The sequence below is a fragment of the Microcaecilia unicolor genome, chromosome 1 (assembly GCF_901765095.1).
Source record: "Microcaecilia unicolor chromosome 1, aMicUni1.1, whole genome shotgun sequence".
NCBI lineage: Eukaryota > Metazoa > Chordata > Amphibia > Gymnophiona > Siphonopidae > Microcaecilia > Microcaecilia unicolor.
The window spans coordinates 706,112,559-706,136,333 of record NC_044031.1 but is presented as its reverse complement, the minus strand read 5'-3'; the positions used below and the strand labels follow the sequence as shown (position 1 = coordinate 706,136,333).

The 23,775-nt window shown below is 43.4% G+C and overlaps 1 protein-coding gene across 1 annotated transcript in view; it reads right to left on the bottom strand.

Annotated features, from left to right (window-relative positions):
* Nucleotides 1–23,775, bottom strand: part of ZNF280D (zinc finger protein 280D) — a 434,133-nt gene that overhangs the window by 48,489 nt on the left and 361,869 nt on the right. The window contains 2 exon segments of the mRNA XM_030189034.1: nucleotides 22,848–22,884; nucleotides 23,076–23,194. Coding sequence (XP_030044894.1) covers nucleotides 22,848–22,884; nucleotides 23,076–23,194 — 156 coding nt within the window.

Here is a 23,775-nt window from a genome sequence, read left to right as displayed (position 1 = left end):
TACGCACACCCAACACGTGCCAAAATGGAGTTACTGCATGGCTACCGTGTGCCCCTTGCGGTAATTTCATTTTTGGCATGCGTCCGCTACCTGCGCCTGAAATTTTTTTTATTTTCTGGTGCACGTCCGCTACGCGCGCTAAGTAGCATTTGGCGCATGTAGGTCATTACTGCCCAGTTACCGCGTGAGACTTTACAGCTAGGTCAATGGCTGGCAGTAAGGTCTCAGACCCAAAATGGCCGCACGGCAATTTTCACTTTGCCGCACATCCATTTTCAGCAAAAATAAAAAAGGCATTTTTTTGCAGATACGCTGAAAAATGATTCTACGCGTGCCCAAAACACGCATCTACACTACCAAAGGCCATTTTTCAACACACCTTAGTAAAGTGCCAAACCCCTCCGAGAAAATTTGCATTGGCTCCCAAATCAAATAACGGATCATCTTCAAAATCTGCACCTTAGTCCACAAAATCATATACGGCGCAGTCCCAGAATACATGACAGACCTTATAGACTTACCAATAAGAAACAATGTCAGATCATAAAGATCCTACCTAAACCTACACTACCCAAATTGCAAAGGACTGAAATACAAAACAACGTATGCAGCCGGCTTCTCTTACATAAGCGCACAACTATGGAATGGGCTCCCAAAAGCTGTGAAAACAATCCACGACCACTTGAACTTCAGGAAATCACTAAAAACCAACCTCTTCAAAAAGGCCTACCCCAACAACCCCCCTTCACCTACCAACACAACATGACTATGATCGCACAGGACAACACGCAATCTTCATCCATTTCGACCCACCACTTATACCTCATATGATCACTGTACAACTTTGTATTTGTTATCCACCAACTGGGCAAACGCCTTTGACGGTACTATGTAAGCCACATTGAGCCTGCAAATAGGTGGGAAAATGTGGGGTACAAATGCAATAAATAAATAAATAAAAGGACTCTAGACAGTCCAATATTCAAAATTATATTTCATTAGTAGCTAGTGAACGTATAACTTCATTATCTGTGTACTTTAACAAATTATATGGATGCCTCTAGGCTGAATATCTGACTTTATGCCCCAATACTATCCATGACGACCCACATGTGAGAGCAATCAGCCTGTTGTCCTCGGAGAATACCTGCTACAGGTAAGTATCTTCGCTTTATTTCTTGAAGTGTATTTCTCTAGTTTGACCAGCAGGTGGTGCATGTTTTTGTTTAAAGCTGTTACTGAGAAATTACTTTTCCCTCTATCTATTTTGGCGGCGACACAACAGCTGTCCGGAACCGTATTATCGAAAAAAAAATGGCTGGCCATCTTTCTTTCGATAATACGGTTTAGCCCGGCCAAATGCCAGAGTTCACCGGGTTTGAGATTGCCGGTTTTGTTTTTCAGCAATAATGGAAAAAAAATGCCGGCCACCTCAATGCCGGCGAAATCCAAGGCATTTGGTCGTGGGAGGAGCGTTTGTAGTGCACTGGCCCCCCTGACATGCCAGGACGCCAACCAGGCACCCTAGGGGGCACTTCTAAAAATTTAAAAACAAAATACAAATAGCTCCCAGGTGCATAGCTCCCTTCCCTTGGGTGCTGAGCCCCCAAAATCCCCCCCCCCAAACCCACTCCCCACAACTCTACACTATTACCATAGCCCTTATGGCTGAAGGGGGGCACCTACAACTGGGTACAGTGGGTTTTGGGGGGGGGGGGGTTTGGAGGGCTCAACACTTAGCACCACAAGTGTAACAGGTAGGGGGGGGGATGGACCTGGGTCTGCCTGCCTGGAGTGCACTGCACCCATTAAAAACTGCTTCAGGGACCTGCATACTGCTGTCAGGGAGTTGGGTATGACATTTCAGGCTGGCATAGAGGCTGGCAAAAAAGTGTTTTATTTTTATTTTATTAGTGTGGGAAGGGGTTGGTGACCACTGGGGGACTACGGGGAGGTCATCCCCCATTCCCTCCAGTGGTCATCTGGTCAATTGGGGCACCTTTTTGAGGCTTTGTCATGAAAATTAAAGGACCAAGTAAACCCGGCGAAATACTGCTTAACACCGCTTTTTTTTCCATTATCCGCGAAAGCCGGCCATCTGGTAGCCACGCCCATGCCCCGCCTTCGCTACGCCGCCGACACGCCCCCTTGAACTTTCGCCAGCGAGGCGACGGTAAAGCGGTGATGCTGTCAAAAAAGCCGCTTTCCATTATACCGATTTCGCCACTTTTGAGAGATCGCCGGCCATCTCCCGATTTATGTCGGGAAATGGCCAGCGATCACTTTCGAAAATAAGCCTGATAGTGATATGGCCAGCTATTTTTAAAACTTGTTGTTCTGGGCTCTGATTGGCCCAGGAGATCAAATTCATCTAGGAAATACTGAATTTTTCTCCAGTCTCAGCTTGGAAGTAGAGAGAGAAAGACCTCTTTACTGAGACCCTGTTAGCAGTTATATTACATACCCCGTGAGCAGCTACATTTCCTGTACTTCCCAGGCACTATTCAGGTAGTGATAAAATGTTTAGATAATGTTATAATTTATCCATATTTCAGTTGTTACTGTTTGCTGACTGCACCTTTTTTGTTCATTGTTCTAATTTTTAATGACAATAAGCATTCTTAGTTTATTTCCTCTGCTTGTCTGGACTGACTAAGTATAACATAGTAGATGACGGCAGAAAAAGACCTGCACGGTAGTTGGTCTGTGGGTGCTTTCTAGGAACTGTGGGAGTATGGCCCTAATAACTTAAAAATCACTGGGGAACACCTTGCGAATAGGCGACTCGCCCAAAACCCAGTCAGTGGGAGGAGGGTGCTAGTGTAGAGCACAAGCAACAGGTGCAGGCGGACCTGAGCTGTTCTGGGGAGAGACCCTCTTAAGTGGCCACAGGCGGCTTGGCGTTTCGTGACAATGGTATGAAGGGTTGTACCAAAAGATGTATGAAAGAGACTTAAAGATCTGAGTACATATACTCGAGAGTAGAGACAGGAGAGATAACCGATGTTGAAATACATGAAAAGTATGTACTAACAGTTTTCCAGACATGGTAAAGCAATGTTATAATTGCGCCTTTTGATCTTGGGCAAGTGACTTAACCCTCCATTGCCTCAGGTACAAACTTAGATTGTGAGCCCTCCTGGGACAGAGAAATATCCAGAGTACCTGAATGTAACTCACCTTGAGCTACTACTGAAAAAGGTGTGAGCAAAATCTAAATAAATAAATAAATAAATATAGTATGGGGCCAGGTTTGGAAAGGAGTGAGGGTGTGCTTTAAAACCATTTGGATAGTGCAACATTCAGCTACTAACTAGATGACTTATCCATTTAGTTTAGGCCTATTTAGTAAGCTAGACTCGACAGATAAGTTATTCAAAAGGTCACTGCTTATATGTATTGTGTCACAGAATGTATGTAGTTTAATAGTTTAGAACATATAGGGGTTCATCGGGTTCTAGGCAACGGTTCAAAGGCAAAACCGCAGTCTAGAGCAGCGTGCCAGAATTACAAGCTTTAGGAAAAGAACCTAGAACCAAATACTACAGCTTTAAAATAGGGAGCAAGAAATGTAAAACCCTGTAAAACATATATAAAAAGCAAGAAGCACTTAGTGTTACAACACAGGAGTAAGGCCATAGAGGCTGATAACGCTACCAGGAAATCAGCAAACCAGCAGTGCAGCCATGAAAGCGAAACTAACAGGCATTAAAACAAAGCTGCTTTCAGGAAATAACATACAAAGCACCCAGACCGAGCAAAGGACCATCGAAAGATAAGTATCTTTAATACTTTTTCAACACACACAGACCTAAAAAGTTACATAGCAACATATATAACCTTCTAAGTCTACGGTGCTTTGAAAATGAGCCTCTTGATATATCACTCTATTTTGTAATACAAAGTCAGAGTGGTTTATAATAAAATTCAATAAAACAGAAAACATTGCCATAAAATACAATATAGGCTCAAACACACAGTACACACATAGTAACATAGTAAATGACGGCAGAAAAAGACCTGTACGGTCCATCCAGTCTGCTCAAGATAAACTCATTTTACATGGTATGTGATACTTTATACCAGAGTTTGATTTGTCCTTGCCATTCTCAGGATACAGACTGTAGAAGTCTGCCCAGCACTGTTCTTGTACTAAGTTCTGAAGCTAACGTTGAAACCCCTTAAAATTTACATTCCAGCCCATCCACATCTAATCCTAACTCATCCACACCTGCAGGTGATCTAACACGCTCACAACGATTAGGCTGCTTGGCTCAAAAATTTAGAAAAAAGTATGTTTTTAATTTTACTTTAAACTGTTTATACGACTTTTCCTCGTGAATCTCTATAGGGAGTTCATTGCACAAAAATGGAATAGACCAAAAAAAAAAAAAAAAAAACCACCACCACCCTCCCTAGCTGATAAAAGTGCTTAAGCCAAAGCTGGAAGCAGTAACAATGAAGCATCCTTAGACCTCAAAGCCCTAGAAGGAACATACTGCTTAAGCAAAGCATTTAAATAAGCAGGTACACCTGCAGACAATGTCCGATGTGCCTTAAACCAAGATCTATATTCAACCAGGAGACAATGATAATAAACATAAAGGGGGGGGGGGGGTTCACATGGTCTCTCACTGTCAAACCTCCCAACAATGTATTAATTTAAGTGCTGGATCTTAAATTAATAAGTTTGCCACATAGGCTCAATATTAACCCCTCAGTATTTACCCCATATAAACTACAGTTTACAATGTAGGCTGAAAAAAGTCACTATAGGAAACACTGTTAATTAAATTATATTAACTTTATTTAACATCGTTACATATTCTTCAAAATTTAGTATGAACTAGAAAGTTATATGGTGTGGGGTTATTTTCTTTTTAAATACTTTCTCCCCAGAAAGATTAAACCCAACATCTGATTTAATATGTTTTCACTAGACACTAGTACATACAGAGAAAGAAACGCAATAAGATTTTATTACATTTGTTCACTCAGATTTTAGCCTTATTTCAATAGCACAGGGGCTTATCAGATGATAAAATATCTGTATTCTGGTTTGTGTGTGCATCCTTCCCTTAAAACTTTGGAATGACTCCATCAAGTGTGGAAATAGGTCCTTGGGGGAGGTGAGAGAACACAGATTTTTTCACTTTAAGTTTGTGAGTGATTCAGCAGAAGGGAATGGGAAAGCACTAGCACATTTCTAAAAACACACTGGGAATTAAACCAAAACTATCTACTGAATATCACACATTCTACTTATGTAGCAGTACTGACCTCCAACTCTCTTCAAAGATAACCCTAAACACACATTCCGAAGAGCCACCTTTACTTCAGATCCACCATAAATCTTACATAAGAATGATGTCTAAAATCACATTAAACTGCTTATCATAATCTCACATTTCCCTAAATAAATGTAGAAAATCAATTACAAAGACAGCAAAAGTACATGCCTTGTATAAAACCTTACAAAGTCATCAGTTTTACTGTAACTCTTTCAAAGGCTGTTTGTTTAGAAAATGCTGGTGAATGTATCTTCTTTGTTGATGCTGCACTAAATCAATTTTAACCAGCTGAAGTATTGTGTTATGTACTACCAACACCTGGCTTGAAACATTATTAATTATGAATTAAATGATTCATGACCTTAGCGAGGCTGCACTCCTGCTTCAACAAGGTATACTTAGAATAAGTAGTTGTAATGCTTTTAATTTGATGAAAAAATAAAGAGACGACTACATCAGAAGAGACACACTGTCAAATCTCACTGCTGATCTAAAGTAGGACTAGTATGAAATATCAGCCAGTGTCACACCAACCTTTGGGTGAACACTGTAAAGACTACATCTAGTAAGGACCATGTCATACCAAAACTAGCTATGACCACTCATGCCACTACAAATGCTTTAGTTATAAAGTTTTGATTTATCATTCTAAGAATAACATATGTTAAAGAGACTAAGATCACATATGTGACATTAATACAGTAATAACTCAAAACTAATTAACAGTAATGGATTAGAACAGAGCAAAGCTTCAAGTTTTAAGTATTACATACAATAAATGGTACTTTCAAACTAATTTTATAGCAGGGATTTAGAATTATCCGTAGTATTTAATCACAAGTAGCAATACCAATAAAAGATGAAGTACCATTCTACTATTGCTTGGCTCAGCTTCACTGCTTTAACGATTTCTATGCAAAGAATTAAGATACTTTCACACTGATCCATGTGAGGCACACACGACACTGTTCTGAGAAAATATACAACTTAAGAAGCCATTTCAACCTTGCTAAGTTAAAATGTTTCTTGAGGAATTATATAGGTATTATAAAACAAATTTCAATTTTTATTTAAAAAGAAAAAAAAAATCTTCATTTTTAGTGCATTTTGTCTGGGTGCTATGAGCTTCTTCCAACGTCTCTGCCAGAACCTTAGGACATGAACACGAGATCTTCTGATGTATGCTTGTATCACCAAGGACTTGAAGATGCCCACAGAAGTCAACTTTTTACAATGATGATTGTGGATTCCTGGCTAGTATTCTCTGTGTGTGTAATTTGCTGTCTAGCGATGGTTTTATTATCTGTTGTCAATAAAATACCAGGCAGTAGAAGAGAGGGTCCAAAAGTACACAAGTCCAATAGGCAACACAGAAAAAGCACAAAAGGGCCTCCAAGGTTACAACAAAGCAAAAGCTTTAATAGAAGGCGACCCGACACGGGCCGTGTTTTGGCGCTGAGAGCACCTGCCCCAGGGGTCTAAAAACACAGATATAAATACAAATATAAAAATTCATACATTTAAATAAGGATAGCAATAATGTGTGTGTATATATATATATATATTAGTGTGTGCTACTTCATATATAATTGGTTAAAAGATATAGATGAACCACAAAATAGTATGTAAAACATATGAAAATAAAATTATTATTGGATAGGTATGTTTTTTTTCTTCTCTGTGTTATATGGGGATACAATTCTCAATCAGAAACCTACAATTTGTTTAGCAGGAAAGAGCCTCGATCAAATCATTTTATCCATAAATGGTCTATATGTTACATTGAAGATGGACAGAATAAACATTGGCCAGAATGGACCAAGTGATGTTGAGATCTGCAAATCTTAACAAGAAAATGACGTCTTGAATACCAATAAGCAAATAGACCGTTTTGCAGTAAACTGAAAAATAAAAATAATAATAAAAATAAGTGTATTTGACTTTGTTCGTCCATATTTGAGAGCAGCAAAAAAAAAAAAAAAAAAATTTTATTTATCAAATCGTATGGTGGAAAAAGCCTGAATCAGTTAATTATGGCAGTGCCTTGTGATCTAAAAATATATGCGGGTCATCGTCCTTAGATTAAAAAGTGGTTACAAGATAATGTTATACCATAAGGCAGAATGTATGCCATACAGACGACATATATCCTCAGATTTAGATATGGATTATGCAATATGCTAAATATATTGATACCGGTGTCCTATGTCAATACATAGCATTCATAAGACCAAAATGTTTAATGTATCCTATGCTGGCGTCATATATCCTCAGATTTAAGTATCTGTTATGCAAAGTAAACTTGCCTCATGAAGCTAATAATTTTGGTCTCTCATATTGTTAAGTACCAAAAGTTGAAGCTTATCGGAAATGATTCCTACTAAGCAAGGTAAACAAGACTTGGGTGCAACATTCAGAGAACCAAAAATTATAGGTATGTCGCTTAACAAATCAGATGTCTAAAATGAGGCGAAGAAATCAAATTTCTATGTGCTAAAAGAAACAAAAGTTTCCTCACTGTAGCAACTGACTAAAACTGAATGCGTGACGGCTGATCCTGTGACCCGCCAAGAAAAATATAAAGCTGCTTGGTGAGCTGGTAACTTGAAAAATAGAGAGTTTGGTTATTATTTTAATCTAAAAAGGTCTGTTACATGCAAAAAATGTAAAAACAGGACTTACCACACTGTCACAAAAACTGAAGCGCGTAGCGTAGCAGTGGGTTCTGTAAATCGCCAGAAAGAGTGGGAACCGCTCAAAGCAGGATTTTAAAGCCAAGCATGCATCATAGCAAGTGACATCAGCTTTGTAATGAAGAGACACTGGTCAAAAGTCATAAATATGCAAAACTGATGAATGAGTAGATCTAAGGATATACATTTTTAAAATCATTGTTAAAAATGATTAAAGACCATTATTAGCTTCATGAGGCAAATTTACTTTGCATAACAGATATTTAAATCTGAGGATATATGATGCCTGCATAGGATACATTAAACTTTTCGGTCTTATAAATGCTGCTTATTGACATAGGACACCAGTATCAATATATTTAGCATATTGAATAATCCATATCTAAATCTGAGGATATATGTCATCAGTATGGCATACATTCTGCCTTATGGTGTAACATTATATTGTAACCACTTTTTAATCTAAGGACGATGACCCACATATACTTTTAGATCAGAAAGTACTAAGAAAATTAAACTGATTCAAGCTTTGTCCACCATACGATTTGATAAATAAAAATTTTTTTTTGCTGCTCTCAAATATGGACAAACAATGTCAAATACACTTGTTTTTATTATTATTTTTTTTTCAGTTTACCGAAACGTGGTCTATTTGCTCACTGGTATTCAAGACGTCATTTTCTTAGCAAGATTTGAGGATTTCAAAGTCACGTGGTCCGTTCTGGCCAATGTTTATTCTTTCCATCTTTACACAATCTATCATATAGACCATTTATGGATAAAATGATTCGATCGAGGCTTTTTCCTGCTAAACAAATTGCAGATTTCTGATTGAGAATTGTATCCCCATACAACACACAGAAAACGTTTTAAAAAATAAATTAAAAAAATTTTTTTTATTGGCTATGTATGTTTTATTTTCATATGTTTTACATACTATTCTGTTTCATCTATATCTTTTAACCAATTATATATGAACACAAACGGGAGCCGGCTGATATAGAGGGGCAATCGAACGCAAACGCCCATGTGTAAGAACGTCCATCTCCGAGAACGGGTCCGGGAAGGGGTGGGGCGAATCGTATTTTTGAAAAAGATAGACATTTCTCTTTAGTTTCGCAAATACGGTTTGTGCCAGGCAAATGCATTGGATGTGAGCGTTTGTTTGAGCTGGGCGTTTTCGTTTTTCAGCGATAATCGAAACCGAAGCGTCCCAGCTCAAAAACTACCAAATCCAAGGCTTTGGGTCGTGGGAGGGGCCAGGATTCGTAGTGCACTGGTCCCCCTCACATGCCAGGACAACAACCGGGCACCCTAGGGAGCACTTTTAAAAAATAGGAAAAAACATTAAATTACCTCCCAGGTGCATAGCTCCTTTACCTTGGGTGCTGAGACCCCCAAATCCCCCCCAAAACCCACTCCCCACAACTCAATACCATTACCATAGCACTTAATGGTGAAGGGGGGCACCTACATGTGGGTACAGTGGGTTTTGGGGGGGGGGGGGAGTTAGAGGGCTCCCATTTACCACCACAAGTGTTACAGGTAGGGGGGGATGGGCCTGGGTCCGCCTGCCTGAAGTGCAGTGCATTACCCACTAAAAGTGCTCCAGGGACAGGACTTGTTGCTGCTGTATAACCTTGGCACAGCAGTTCACACCATAAGACTAATCTCGCTGAAAACATCCTTTATTTCAATAACCGCGTTTACTCACAGTTAACTGCAGATCACCGTAAGACTAATCTCGCTGAAAACGTCCTTTATTTCAATAACCGCGTTTACTCACAGTTAACTGCAGATCAGAGGTTGTGCCCCACTGGCAACGAGTCTCCCTGGTACTAAGATTAGCCGTAGCTCAGAGCTGGCAGAATGGTGTACAATGCCCTCTTTCAGCAACATTCTAGGTAAGAACTAAGTTCTGTAACGTGGCTAACACACGAAAGGGATCTAAAACGGACTTACAAAAATGGCCACTACCTTGTGGACTACCGGAAACACAACAGGGCACACTCTGACCCAGTAAGCAGGGGGAAAAGCACCATGGGAGAAGAGCCTACCAACTACCAACATCGTGAGACTGTAACACAAGCTAGTGAAATCACGGAGCCCAATACCCTACACCCACCACAATGCAATGCTGATGTGACCCTGCAGTGAACCCGAGAGTCACATCTGACCTAGGGAAAGGCTGTGAGAGGATCGAACACATTCTGCTGTCATGGAGGTGGGTATGGAATTTGAGGGTGGCATAGAGGTTGGGAAATAAGATTTTTGCAAGTGGGTTTTTTTTTGGTGGGAGGGGGTTAGTGATCACTGGGGAAGTCTGGGGAGGTCATCCCTGATTCCCTCCTGTGGTCATCTGGTCATTTAGGGCACTTTTTTGGGACCTGTTCGTGAGAAAAAAAGGTCCAAAAAATGTGTCCTAAATTCTCGCTAAAAACGCCTTTCTTTTTTCCATTATTGGCCGAGTGCGCCCATCTCTGCTCAGCCGATAACCACGCCCCAGTCCCGCCTTCACCACGCCTCTGACACGCCCCCGTCAACTTTATTCGTTCCTGCGACGGAGTGCAGTTGAAGACGACCAAAATCGGCTTTCGATTATACCGATTTGGCTGCCCACGGGAAATGGACGCCCATCTCTCGAACATGGGCGTTTTTCTCCTTTCGAAAATAAGCAGGATTGTGTATCTGGATTTTCAAAAGGCGTTTGACAAGGTACCTCATGAAAGGCTACAGAGGAAATTGGAGGGTCATGGGATAGGAGGAAATGTCCTACTGTGGATTAAAAACTGGTTGAAAGATAGGAAACAGAGAGTGGGGTTAAATGGGCAGTATTCACAATGGAGAAGGGTAGTTAGTGGGGTTCCTCAGGGGTCTGTGCTAGGGCCGCTGCTTTTTAATATATTTATAAATTATTCAGAGATGGGAGTAACTAGCGAGGTAATTAAATTTGCTGATGACACAAAGTTATTCAAAGTCGTTAACTCGTGACAGGATTGTGAAAAATTACAGAAGGACCTTACGAGACTGGGAGGCTAAATGGCAGATGACATTTAATGTGAGCAAGTGCAAGGTGATGCATGCGGGAAAAAAGAACCCGAATTATAGCTACGTCATGCAAGGTTCCACGTTAGGAGTTACAGACCAAGAAAGGGATCTGGGTGTCGTCGTCGATAATACACTGAAACCTTCTGCTCAGTGTGCTGCTGCGGCTAGGAAAGCGAATAGAATTTTGGGTATTATTAGGAAAGGTATGGAAAACAGGTGTGAGGATGTTATAATGTCGTTATATCGCTCCATGGTGCGACCGCACCTTGAGTATTGTGTTCAATTCTGGTCGCTGCATCTCAAGAAAGATATAATGGAATTGGAAAAGGTGCAGCGAAGGGCGACTAAAATGATAGCGGGGATGGGACGACTTTCCTATGAAGAAAGACTAAGGAGGCTAGGGCTTTTGAGCTTGAAGAAGAGACGGCTGAGGGGAGACATGATAGGTATATAAAATAATGAATGGAGTGGGACAGGTGGATGTGAAGCGTCTGTTCACGCTTTCCAAAAATACTAGGACTAGGGGGCATGCGATGAAACTGCAGTGTAGTAAATTTAAAACAAATCGGAGAAAATTTTTCTTCACCCAACGCGTAATTAAATTCTGGAATTCGTTGCTAGAGAACGTGGTGAAGGCGGTTAGCTTGGCAGAGTTTAAAAGGGGGTTAGACGGTTTCCTAAAGGACAAGTCCATAAACTGCTACTAAATGGACTTAGGAAAAATCCACAATTCCGGGAATAACATGTATAGAATGTTTGTACGTTTGGGAAGCTTGCCAGGTGCCCTTGGCCTGGACTGGCCGCTGTCGTGGACAGGATGCTGGGCTCGATGGACCCTTGGTCTTTTCCCAGTGTGGCATTACTTATGTACTTATATACACCTATTATTGCTGTCCTTATTTAAATGTATGAATTTTTATATTTGTATTTATATCTGTGTTTTTAGACCCCTGAGGTAGGCGCTCTGAGCGCCGGAACACGGCCCATGTTGGGTTGCCTTCTATTAAAGTTTTTGCGTTGTTCCAAACTTGGAGGCCCTTTTGTGCTTTTTCTGTGTTGTCAATAAAATACAAAATGATTGGAGGTGCTAAAAACTCAACAAAATTATCCCTCTCTGGACACAGTGAAGGAATTTGCTCCATACTGGGGATGCTGAAGAACCCACAGAGCTCATATCTATCTATGCATCTGTCATATGTTTAACACCTATCTATGCATCTGTCATATGTTTAGTAAATGACTGTATACATAGTATTGAACAATGGACCATTAAGGATTATTTGAGTACACAAAAAAATAAGATTCTCTGGTTCAGTAACGTTCCAGATGTAGAGTTCTTTCCCCTCAGGAATAAGAATTTCAGTTGATAGAATGACTAGAGTTCTAGGGGTTATTTTCGACACCACTCTCATAATGAGTCATCATATTACCAATGCTAAGGCAGAAATGCATGAAGAGACATCAAAGGCTTGTCTTGCCAGATATTTATGACAGTCTAAGTTTTCTGTGAAGCTTATGGAATTCTTCAGCTACCTCAGGGGGAAGGAATTCCTCAAAAGATAGAATACTCTGCATTAAAGAGTTTATGTAAATTGTGGAATAAAATAGATAATCCAATATGCAGTTGGTTAGCACTGAAGCTTGAAAATTTTCTCTGCCAAAAAAGTCTAATATTCTAGCTTCTTTTCCTGGAGGAACAGAAGCATGAAATTTTGAACTGTGATTCCACAACTAGGGAATGATGGGTTAACTGTTTTCTCAAGCGGATTTCTGTATCCTACACATTGTATCAATTTTCTTTGGGGTAACCTGAACTGTTAGTGTTGTCTCCCAGTTTTTGAGTACAGTATTTTTCATAATTGTATGAAGTGGAACAGTAATTCCTTCTCTAGGAGAGTCAAAATGCAGAACTTAAAAAAGTTCTGAACAAGTTTCTTCCTCTGTTTCTAATTTGAAAGATATGGCTTGAACCATCTCACGGACAAAGCCAGAAAGAATATACTTTCTAGAGGAGACCTATGTGTCTCAGGTGGTGGAGAAGCATCACATGAGAAATCTTGCGAGTCCTGATCCATCTCCCAGGACAGGTCCAAGTCTGATTCTTCAAAGTATCGTTCATGGGAAGTATGTAGAAGGAAGTGTTGACTAGAAAATCAGCTTTGCAGTGAGGTGCATTGTGACAGATGAGTCTCTGAAGTTGGAGAAAGTTTTTCTGCTGATGTAGACACATGCATTAGTCAGGTTCGTGCTGCCCCGGATGATCGACGCCGAGCCAGCATGCAGGACTGGTAGGACCTTTCCCATGACTGTCTCTCTGATGTATTGACGGGCTGAACAGATTCTGGCACAAGCACCCTGTAAGCCTGTATAAACTGTGAATGCAGTAACCCTGAAAGCAATTGCTTGAGTATAGCCCGGATTTCCTCATGAAGATTAGGTGTCAGTACCCGCTGAGAAAGTGGCGTGGATGGAGCTTGAGTTCTAGCCCATGCAGGTGTAAGAGATCTCAAAGACCTTGAAGGCTCTTAATGATAAATAAACTGGAGAGAAAGAGTGGTCACTGTGGCATGGATGCTTCCCGTGCATTGAGGTGTGGGCAGAGTGCCTGGACGGAGAATGATGGCAATGTGTCTTAGGCTTTTTACTCTGCAGGTCCCTTGATGCATGAAGCACCGACAACAAGGATGTAGAGTCCTTACGGGTATGATATCTGACCTTCTTGGTGTTGTGTTGGTATAACTTATGTCAATGCAGGTTCTGTGTCGAGTACTGAATCCCCTGCCACGCTCAATGTGGATGTCGACACAGATGTTGATGCAAAACCAAAATGTTTTTCACGTTGAACTCTGCGAGTTTTAAGGGTCCTCGCTTACATGCACAGGCAGAGGCTACACTGTATGTCCCAGTGCTTTGGACCTAAGCACGGAACACAGCAGTTATGGGGTCTGTGCCTGAAATAATCCTATTGCATTGAGTACACTTCTTAAAGCCACTCGGCACCCTCATTGACAGAGGGGAAAAAAGGCCAACACTAGTTCAAAAGGTTCTATGGTCTGAGGAGCTCGAGTAGTCGCGTACCCAAAAATGATCGATGTTTCCCAGGCAAAAGAAGGGCTCAGAGGACCCAAAAGGCAAAAAATTGAAAAATGAAAAATAATTTATAAAAATGTATAAATTGAACAGAAGAAAGAAGAATATGAAGAAAAAATGTCCCCAGAAACAGAAGGCACCAAAGAGACAAAAATGTGACATGTTGCGGAGAGATCAAAAAGTCAACCTCTCTGCGCCACGTAAAACGACAGACTGCTAGTCCCACGCTCGAGTGTCTGGCAGGAAGGCACTTGTGCACACATGGTGGGGGTACTGCCTCAAAGTGTTAAAGTGACAATGCACTTGGCAGTGTCTGCACCATGCTCCGTGGATGACGTCACCCACATGTGAGACTATCATGCCTGCTTGTCCTCAGAGAATGTTAATGTAACCTGCATTTTATTAATGTGTGATTACACTTTGTGTTGAATTTAGAAATTTTGGATTGCATTTTAAAAGCCATCTATCAAACGGATGATTCTACACTGCATAAACTGGACAGGTCACTTATCTATATCTACCATCATTCATTATGTAGTTAAATAGCCTAATAATTTATAATCTGCAGAAGGAAGGTTTGAATGTCTACACTTCACTGCCATTTGTTTTTCAAAATCCCTTACCACCTTATTCACTTTGGTGTTCTTCAAAAAGACAGGCTAGAAATAGAATGAAAAAAAAAATCTTGTATTCATGTTTACATCTCAAAAAGTGACTCGTTGTTGAAAAATAATTTTTTTTCAGTGACAACAGCTGAGAGATCATGGACCCCCCCCCCCCCCCCAAATTTCTGTGGTTCCTTTTTGGAGGATGGATTGAAAGTTCAATACAAAATAGCTAGTTAAGGGGTCCTTTTACTAAGCTGCATTAGGCACTAATGTGCGCCTAATGCAGCAAAAAAAAAGGAATACAGTTAATGTGCTCAGGCATCCTGTGTAACAAACTTACGGATTAAATTTTCATAAACTTTTGAGATGCCGTGTCAGGAGTGGAGAGTGGGCGTGCTAAATTACAGCATGGATACCGGAGCCCTTACTACCTACAAAACAGGTGTATTCATGTGGTAATTTTAAAAAATGGCTGTGTGTTAATGGCAATATTAGTGTATGGAGACTACAATCTGCTTGCATAAACAATAAATATAATCCAGGTACAGGAATCAAATAGGCATATATGTTTAAAAAAAGGATTCCTAAAGCCCATAGATTAATAGATCAGTTAAATTTTAAGGTAGGGCGCCTCAGTGATGCTAATCCCAAATATACTTAAATGAGATTCCATCTGCATCATCAGTATCATAAATTTTATTTCCACCTTCAAATCATTTTTCCAATTTTTCTCATTTTTTATATAGCGAAGTTAATTACCTGTAGCAGGTATTCTCCGAGGACAGCAGGCTGATTGTTCTCACATATGGGTGAAGTCCACGGCAGCCCCAGGTCCGGAAAATCTTCCTAGCAACAAAGGATGCTAAAGCCTTCGAGTGCGCGGGCGCGCGCACCACACATGCGCGGCCATCTTCCCGCCCGTCGCGCGAGAGTCCCGCTTCAGTCAACTTATGAAGCAAAACCAAAGAAAAGAACAACTCCAAAGGGGAGGCGGCGGGTTGGTGAAAACAATCAGCCTGCTGTCCTCGGAGAATACCTGCTACAGGTAAGTAACTTCGCTTTCTCCGAGGACAAGCAGGCTGCTTGTTCTCACATATGGGTATCCCTAGCCCCCAGGCTCACTCAAAACAACAAACAGGGTCAATTGGGCCTTGCAACGGCGAGGACATAACAAAAATTGACCGACGAAGAAACATCTGAGAGTGCTGCCTGGAACAGAATAAAAATGGTCCTCGGGGGGTGGAGTTGGATTCTAAACCCCAAACAGATTCTGCAGCACCGACTGCCCAAACCGACTGTTGCGTCGGCTATCCTGCTGAAGACAGTAAAGAGATGTGAATGTGTGGACAGATGACCACGTTGCAACCTTGCAAATCTCTTCAATAGTGGCTGACTTCAAGTGGGCCACTGACGCTGCCATGGCTCTAACACTGAGCCGTGACATGACCCTCAAGAGTCAGCCCAACTTGGGCGTAAGTGAAGGAAATGCAATCTGCTAGCCAATTGGAAATGGTGCGTTTCCCGACAGCAACTCCCCTTCTGTTGGGGTCGAAAGAAACAAACATTTGGACGGACTGTCTAAAGGGGCTTGTCTGCGCCACATAGAAGGCCAATGCTCTCTTGCAGTCCAATGTATGCAACTGACATTCAGCAGGGCGGGTATGAGGACGGGGAAAGAATGTTGGCAAGACAACTGACTGGTTCAGATGGAACTCCGACACCACCTTCGGCAAGAACTTAGGGTGAGTGCGGAGGACTACTCTGTTATGATGAAATTTAGTACAGGCAGCATGGGCTACCAAGGCTTGAAGCTCACTGACTCTACGAGTTGAAGTAACAGCCACCAAAAAAAATGACCTTCCAGGTCAAACACTTCAGATGGCAGGAATTCAGTGGCTCAAAAGGAGCTTTCATCAGCTGGGTGAGGATGATGTTGAGATCCCATGACACCGGTGGAGGTTTGACAGGGGGCTTTGACAAAAGCAAACCTCTCATGAATCGAACAACTAAAGGCTGTCAACAGATAGGTTTACCCTCCACATGATAATGATAAGCACTAATAGCACTAAGTTGAACTCTTATGGAGTTGGTTTTAAGACCAGACACAGACAAGTGCAGAAGGTATTCAAGCAGGGTCTGTGTAGGACAAGAGCGAGGGTCTAGGGCCTTGCTGTCACACCAGACAGCAAACCTCCTCCATTTAAAAGAGTAACACCTCTTCGTGGAATCTTTCCTGGAAGCAAGACTCGGGAGACACCCTCAGAAAAACCTAAGGAGGTGAAATCTACGCCCTCAACATCCAGGCCGTGAGAGCCAGAGACTGGAAGTTGGGATGCAGAAGCGCCCCCTCGTTCTGAGTGATGGAAAACACTCCAATCTCCAAGGTTCTTCGGAGGACAACTCCAGAAGAGGGAACCAAATCTGACGCGGCCAAAAGGGCGCAATCAGACTCATGGTTCTGCGGTCTTGCTGTAGTTTCAGCAAAGTCTTCCCCACCAGAGGTATGGGAGGATACGCATACAGAAGGCCTGACCCCCAATGTGGGAGAAAGGCATCCGAGGCTAGCCTGTCGTAAGCCTGAAGTCTGGAACAGAACGAGGGACCTTGTGATTAATCTGAGTGGCAAAAAGATCCACCGAGGGGGTGCCCCACGCTCGGAAGATCATGCGGACAACTGCCCTGTTGAGAGCCCACTCGTGAGGTTGCATTATCCTGCTCAACCTGTCGGCCAGACTGTTGTTTACGCCTGCCAGATATGTGGCCTGGAGAAACATGCAGCAACGGTGGGCCCAAAGCCACATCTGGACGGCTTCCCGACACAGGGGGCAAGATCCGGTGCCCCCCTGCTTGTTGACTGGCAACCTGGTTGTCTGTCTGAATTTGGATAATTTGATTGGACAGTCGATCTCTGAAAGCCTTTAGAGCGTTCCAGATCACTCGTAACTCCAGGAGATTGATCTGAAGACCTGATTCCAGAAGGGACCAAGCTCCTTGAATGTGGAGCCCATCCACATGAGCTCCCCACTCTAGGAGAGATGCATCCGTGGTCAACACTTTTTGAGGCTGAGAAATTTGAAAGGGACATCCCAAGGTCAAATTGGATCGAATCATCCACCAGATCAGGGAGTTGTGAAAAGCGGTGGACAACAGGATTGCATCTTCTAGATCCCCTGCAGCTTGATACCACTGGGAAGCTAGGGTCCACTGAGCAGATCTCATGTGAAGGCGTGCCATGGGAGTCACATGAACTGTGGAAGCCGTATGGCGCAGAACTCTCAACATCTGCCGAGCTGTGATCTGCTGAGACGCTGTGGCCAAGGAAATCAGGGATAGAAGGTTGTCCGCCCTTGTCTCGGGAAGATAGGCCTGACCTGTCTGAGAGTCCAGCAGAGCTCCTATGAATTCTAGTTGTTGAACAGGAATGAGATGGGACTTTGGGTAATTTATAATAAACCCCAGTAGCTCCAGGAGTTTGAGAGTCATCTGCATGGACTGTACAGCTCCTGCCTCCGAGGTGTTCTTCACCAGCCAATCGTCGAGATAAGGGAACATATGCACTCCCAGCCTGCATAGCAACGCTGCAACGACCGCCAGCCATTTGGTGAACACCTGGGGCGCGACCGCCAGCCATTTGGTGAACACCCGGGGCACAGAGGCGAGCCCAAAGGGCAGCACACAATACTGAAAGTGCCGCGTTCCCATACGGAATCGAAGATACTGCCTGTGAGCTGGCAGTATCGGGATGTGTGTATAAGCATCCTTTAAGTCCAGAGAGCATAGCCAATCGTGTTTCTGAATCATGGGAAGAAGGGTTACCAGGGAAAGCATCCTGAACTTTTCTCGGACCAGATATTTGTTCAGGGCCCTTAGGTCTAGGATGGGCCGCATCCCCCCTGCTTTCTTTTGCACAAGGAAGTACCAGGAATAGAATCCCAGCCCTTCTTGCCCCAGTGGCACGGGCTCGACCGGATTGGCGCTGAGAAGAGCGGAAAGTTCCTCTGCAAGTACCTGCCTGTGCTGGAAGCTGAAGAACTGAGCTCCCAGTGGGCAATTTGGAGGTTTGGAGATCAAATTGAGGAAGTATCCCCGCCGGACTATTTGAAGAACCCACCGATCAGAGGTTACAAGAGGCCACCTTTGGTGAAAAAATTTTAACCTCCCCCCGACCGGTAGATTGTCCGGCATGGACACTGTTATTGCGGCTATGCTCGCCTGGAGCCTGTCCCTTCCTTTTGCTGTAGAGCTGCAGGGGCCTGTCGAAGCGCACGCTGTTGACGTGAATGAGCGCGCTGGGGCTGAGCCTGAGCAGGCTGGCGGGAAGGTGGATTGCACCTACGCTTATTGTAAGCTTAGGGAGCATTCCTCCGTCCCCAGTAAAAACGTCTACCTGATGAGGTAGATGCTGAACGCGCCCGGTGGGAGAGTTTGTCGAATGCGGTTTCCCGCTGGCAGAGCTGCTCTACCACCTGTTTAACTTTCTCGCCAAAAATATTATCCCCCTGGCAAGGAACATCTGCAAGCCGCTGCTGGATTGTTGAGGTCCGAGGCACGCAGCCATGAGAATCTGTGCATCACTATACCTTGAGCAGCGGCTCTGGACGCTACATCAAAAGAATCGTAAGTACCCCTGGACACGCCTTCACGACACGCCTTCAGCTGCCTGACCACCTCCTGAAAAGGCCTGGCCTGCACCGAAGGGAGCTGATCGACCAGGTCCACCAGTTGCTTCACATTATTCCGCAAGTGAATGCTCGTGTAGAGCTGGTAGGACTGGATTTTGGAGATGAGCAAAGCTGACTGGTAGGCCTTCCTCCCAAAAGAGTCCAAAGTCCGAGCCTCCCATCCCAGGGGCGCCGAGGCAAAATCTCTCGTACTTTTGGCTCTCTCGAGAGCAGAATTCACAACCCCCGAATCATGACGTAACTGGGCCTTCATCAACTCTTGGTCCCCGTGAATCCTATACTGGGACTCAACCTTCTTAGGAATGGTGGGGTTAGATAGTGGTTTCATCCAGTTCCTCAACAGTGTCTGCTTAAGGACATTATGTAGAGAAACAGTGGATGACTCCTTAGGTGGCAAAGGATAGTCCAGGACCTCGAACATCTCAGCCCTGGGCTCATCCTCAGTTACCACCGGGAAGGGAATGGCCGTAGACATTACCCGGACAAAGGACGAGAAAGACAAACTCTCCAGGGGAAAAAGCTCTCTCTCTGGCGAAGGAGTCGGATCAGAGGGAAGACCACAAGACTCCTCAGGAGAGAAATATCTTGGGTCTTCCTCTGCTTCCCATGAGGCCTCTCCTTCGGTATCGGACAGGAGTTCTCTGACTGCAGTCCGAAGCTGAGCCCGTCTCGACGCCGAGGAGTTGACTCCCGTGCCGATGGCGATGAAGCTCCCTCCATCGACGTTGAGTCAACCCGGTGGGCAGCCGAGGCCGATGCCGCAGTCGACATCGAGGGCCTCACCACAGGCGGGGGAGCCAGCCGACGCATCTATCGACGGTACCGTCGGCGCAAGCACCTCTGGTACCGGAACAGACGGTCGCAGCAGCCTTTCCAGGATACCTGGAAGAATGACATGGAGGTGCTCGTCCAGAGTGTCTGTCGAGAAAAGCTGTGGCTTCGGTACAGGAGTCGAGGCCAGAATCTGCCGAGGAGGCGGTACCGGGCTGTCCGGAGACCGGCGCATCAACACCTATTGTTAGGGTGAGCGGTCCTCCCGGTGTCGATGCTTCATGGGGGCCGATTCCCTCGACACCCCAGAGCTCTCGGTACTGTGACAAGAAGGGGACCGATGACGGTGCTTCTTTGCCTTCGCTCGAGACACATCACCAGTACTCCTCGGTACCGACGAGGATGTGGAATCCACATGCCTCCTCAGGGTCGGGTCTGAAAGGTGGCGGTCCCGATGGGCCTGCACCGGAGCCCTTGAGGCAGGTGGAGACCCACTCGATGGTTCACTGCTGCCAGCATGCGATGGTCTCTGGACAGCCATTACCTGCGCTCCCGAGGTCGATGCACTCTCCGGTGCCAACATCGACACCACCGACTTCGGTGCCGAAGTACCGGGCAAAGCTCCAAACAGGCATTCCCCTTTGAGCTTGTCTCGACGCTTGTGTCCGCTTTTTAAGGCTAAGACACAACTTACATGCGTCTGTGCGATGGTTGGGCCCAAGGCACTGGATACACCACGCGTGAGGGTCTGTGCCTGAGACTGCCCGGTTGCACCGAGTGCACTACTTAAAGCCGCTGGCGAGTCTTGATGTCATTGACGGAAAACTAGTGGCGGCAAAATCAAAATTCACGAGGGTGCCAAAGGAAGGGCACAAAAAAGGGAGAAAACCCGTACAGGCGGCCAAAATGACCGCACACGACGACGGAAGGAAACTTGATGACAAAACTAAAGAAACTAAGGGAGGGGAAAAAAAAAACTCTTTTTTTTTTTTTTTTTTAAAGAAAACTAAACAGCTCGTGCACGAGCACGACGAAGAAGAAAAACCCGGCGAAAAACTGACTAAAACCGAAGGCTCTTCTTTTCTGGGGTACAGAACCGCCGTAAACATCCGTTCTTGACCGCGGAAAAAGAAGACTGGAGGGACTCTCGCGCGACGGGCGGGAAGATGGTCACGCACCTGCGCGCTAGAAGGCTTTAGCAACCTTTGTTGCTAGGAAGATTTTCCGGACCTGGGGCTGCCGTGGACATCACCTCTATGTGAGAACAAGCAGCCTGCTTGTCCTCGGACAAATATAATGTAAGTGTTTAAACTTCTTTAAAATAGCAAATATCACTTAGCTGAATAGTGATTTTTCAACAAGGAGAAGAAGGGCTTCCCCTTGTTGAAAAACCACTATTCAGCTAAGTGATACTATTTTACAGAAGTTTAAACACTTAAATTATTATAAAACTAGTGGAACCAAGCCCATTTCGTCAACAATGAAACGGGCCCTAGGAAGGCTCTCGTGTAAGCGTTTTTTTCTCTCTCCCCCTGCCCTCCCCTCCATGTCCAGTGATTCTTCCCTCCCCTCCCATCCCATGCCCTCCATGTCCAGTGGTTCTTCTCTTCCCTGCCCTCCCATCCGTGTCCCGCGATTCTCTCCTCTCCTCCCATCCCGTCCATGTCCATCGATTCTCCTCTGCCCTCCCCTCGATGTCCTGCGATTCTCTCCTTCCCTCCATGTCCATCAATTTGTACCTGAACATTCTCTGGCTGGCTGGCTTCCGTTATGTTCGTAACATCCTGATGTCAGCTCGCCTCCAGCGTTCCCTTCCCTCTCACTGTTCCGCCTTCCTCTGACATCATTACGTCGTTACGCGAGGGCGGGACATTGAGATGGAAGGGAACGCTGGAGGCTTGCTGACATCAGGAGATGTTACGAACCCAGACAGCCAGTCAGAGAACGTTGGAGGTACAAATTATTACATAAGGTGGGGAAAAATTGGAAAAATGATTAAAGTTGGTGGAAACAAAATTTATGGTACCAATGAAGATGAAGATTGTGGATGGAATCCCTTTGAAGTATATCTGGGATTAGCATTGCTGAGGCATCATAACTTAAATTTTAACTGATCTATTAACCTGTGGGCTTTTAGGAATCCTTTTTTGAACATTAGTGTATGGCCATTAATGTAAAACAAAACAAAACAAAACAAAACAAAAGAAAAGCCATTTTTACAGCTGTGGTAAAAGTGGCCTTAGCCTGTGGGAAACATCTGTGTAAGGGTGCGCTAAAGCCTATTATTAATACAGCTTAGTAAAAGAACCCCTGATCATCTAAATTAAAAGAGGCCCAAGGCTCAGGTTTCATACATTTAAGAGATGCCATAGATCACTAATGGCATGTTTCCAAACTCCATTTGATACCCCATTTAACAGGCTTGGAATTTTTTTTTTTTTTTTACTTATTATTAAATCCTCTTCTTGCAACCTCTTAATTGTAAAATCTGTTTGTTTGTTTTTTACAGTGAGAAGAAGGCATTGCTGTTCAATTGATAGCTTTATAATAACTCAAACACAATTGTTTAAGTAGTTGTGCTTATGGAGTAGGGGACATGGACACAATGGATTTAACTTCTTTCTATCCGTGTCACACTATGTCACAAAATAAAGAACAACTTACTCAGATATGGTTTCTCCAACAGTTGAGGAAAATGAAACTGGAATTTAAAGAAAAGGGAAAAAAAGAAAAATGTGATCTATTTTTAAAAAAATGTGCTTCAGTTATAATCTCATGAAATAATGTTAAAAGATGTCAAACAGTACACTATACATCTAACACAAAAAGCAATAATGTGGACCAGAGAGAAGATGTAATGGAGCAAAATTTCAAGATGCAAAATTCTCTTACCGTTCTCCAAGACAACTTGGCAGCTGTGAGATTGGCTTTTACTTAAGTGTTTGGCCATAGCATTCAATCTTGAAGCATCAGTCAGAAAATCACAATTAAGACACACTAGTGTCATACCTCTGGAAACAGAATTCATATGAACAATGAGAATTACAAATGAAAAGGGCAAAAACGAAGGACAAAATTATCCAAAATACTGAATTTTTGGATGGATTTAAGATCTTTACACAGTTGGATTGAACTTTGCATGTAATAGCTACTTAAAAAATACATTAATAATTATGGCATACACTAACTAGCTTCTATAACAGCAAAATTATGAACGATATGGATGAATCTTCAGCATACATTTCATAGATTCCTGCTTCTAGTCCTTCTGTCTCATGTGTAAAGTCTCCCTTCAAAGTGAAGAGCAGCAGCAGACACTGGTGTAAGTTGCATAAAACCAGTCACTTAGGGGTCCTTTTACCAAGTGGCGGTAAACGGGGCCCTAGGGTGGCAAAGGTGCATGGGTTTACCATGAGCTGAGTCCCCCTTTTACCACTGTTGGTAATACGGAATGGCATAAGTTATGAAATAGGGCCCCAGCTGTAGCAGTATGTTATAGTTCTACTACCTGAAAACAAAATTTGCTTCTTCAGTAGTATCATCCTGTTTTACTTCAGGTATACTGCACTATTCCCCATCCCCCATCTCTCTT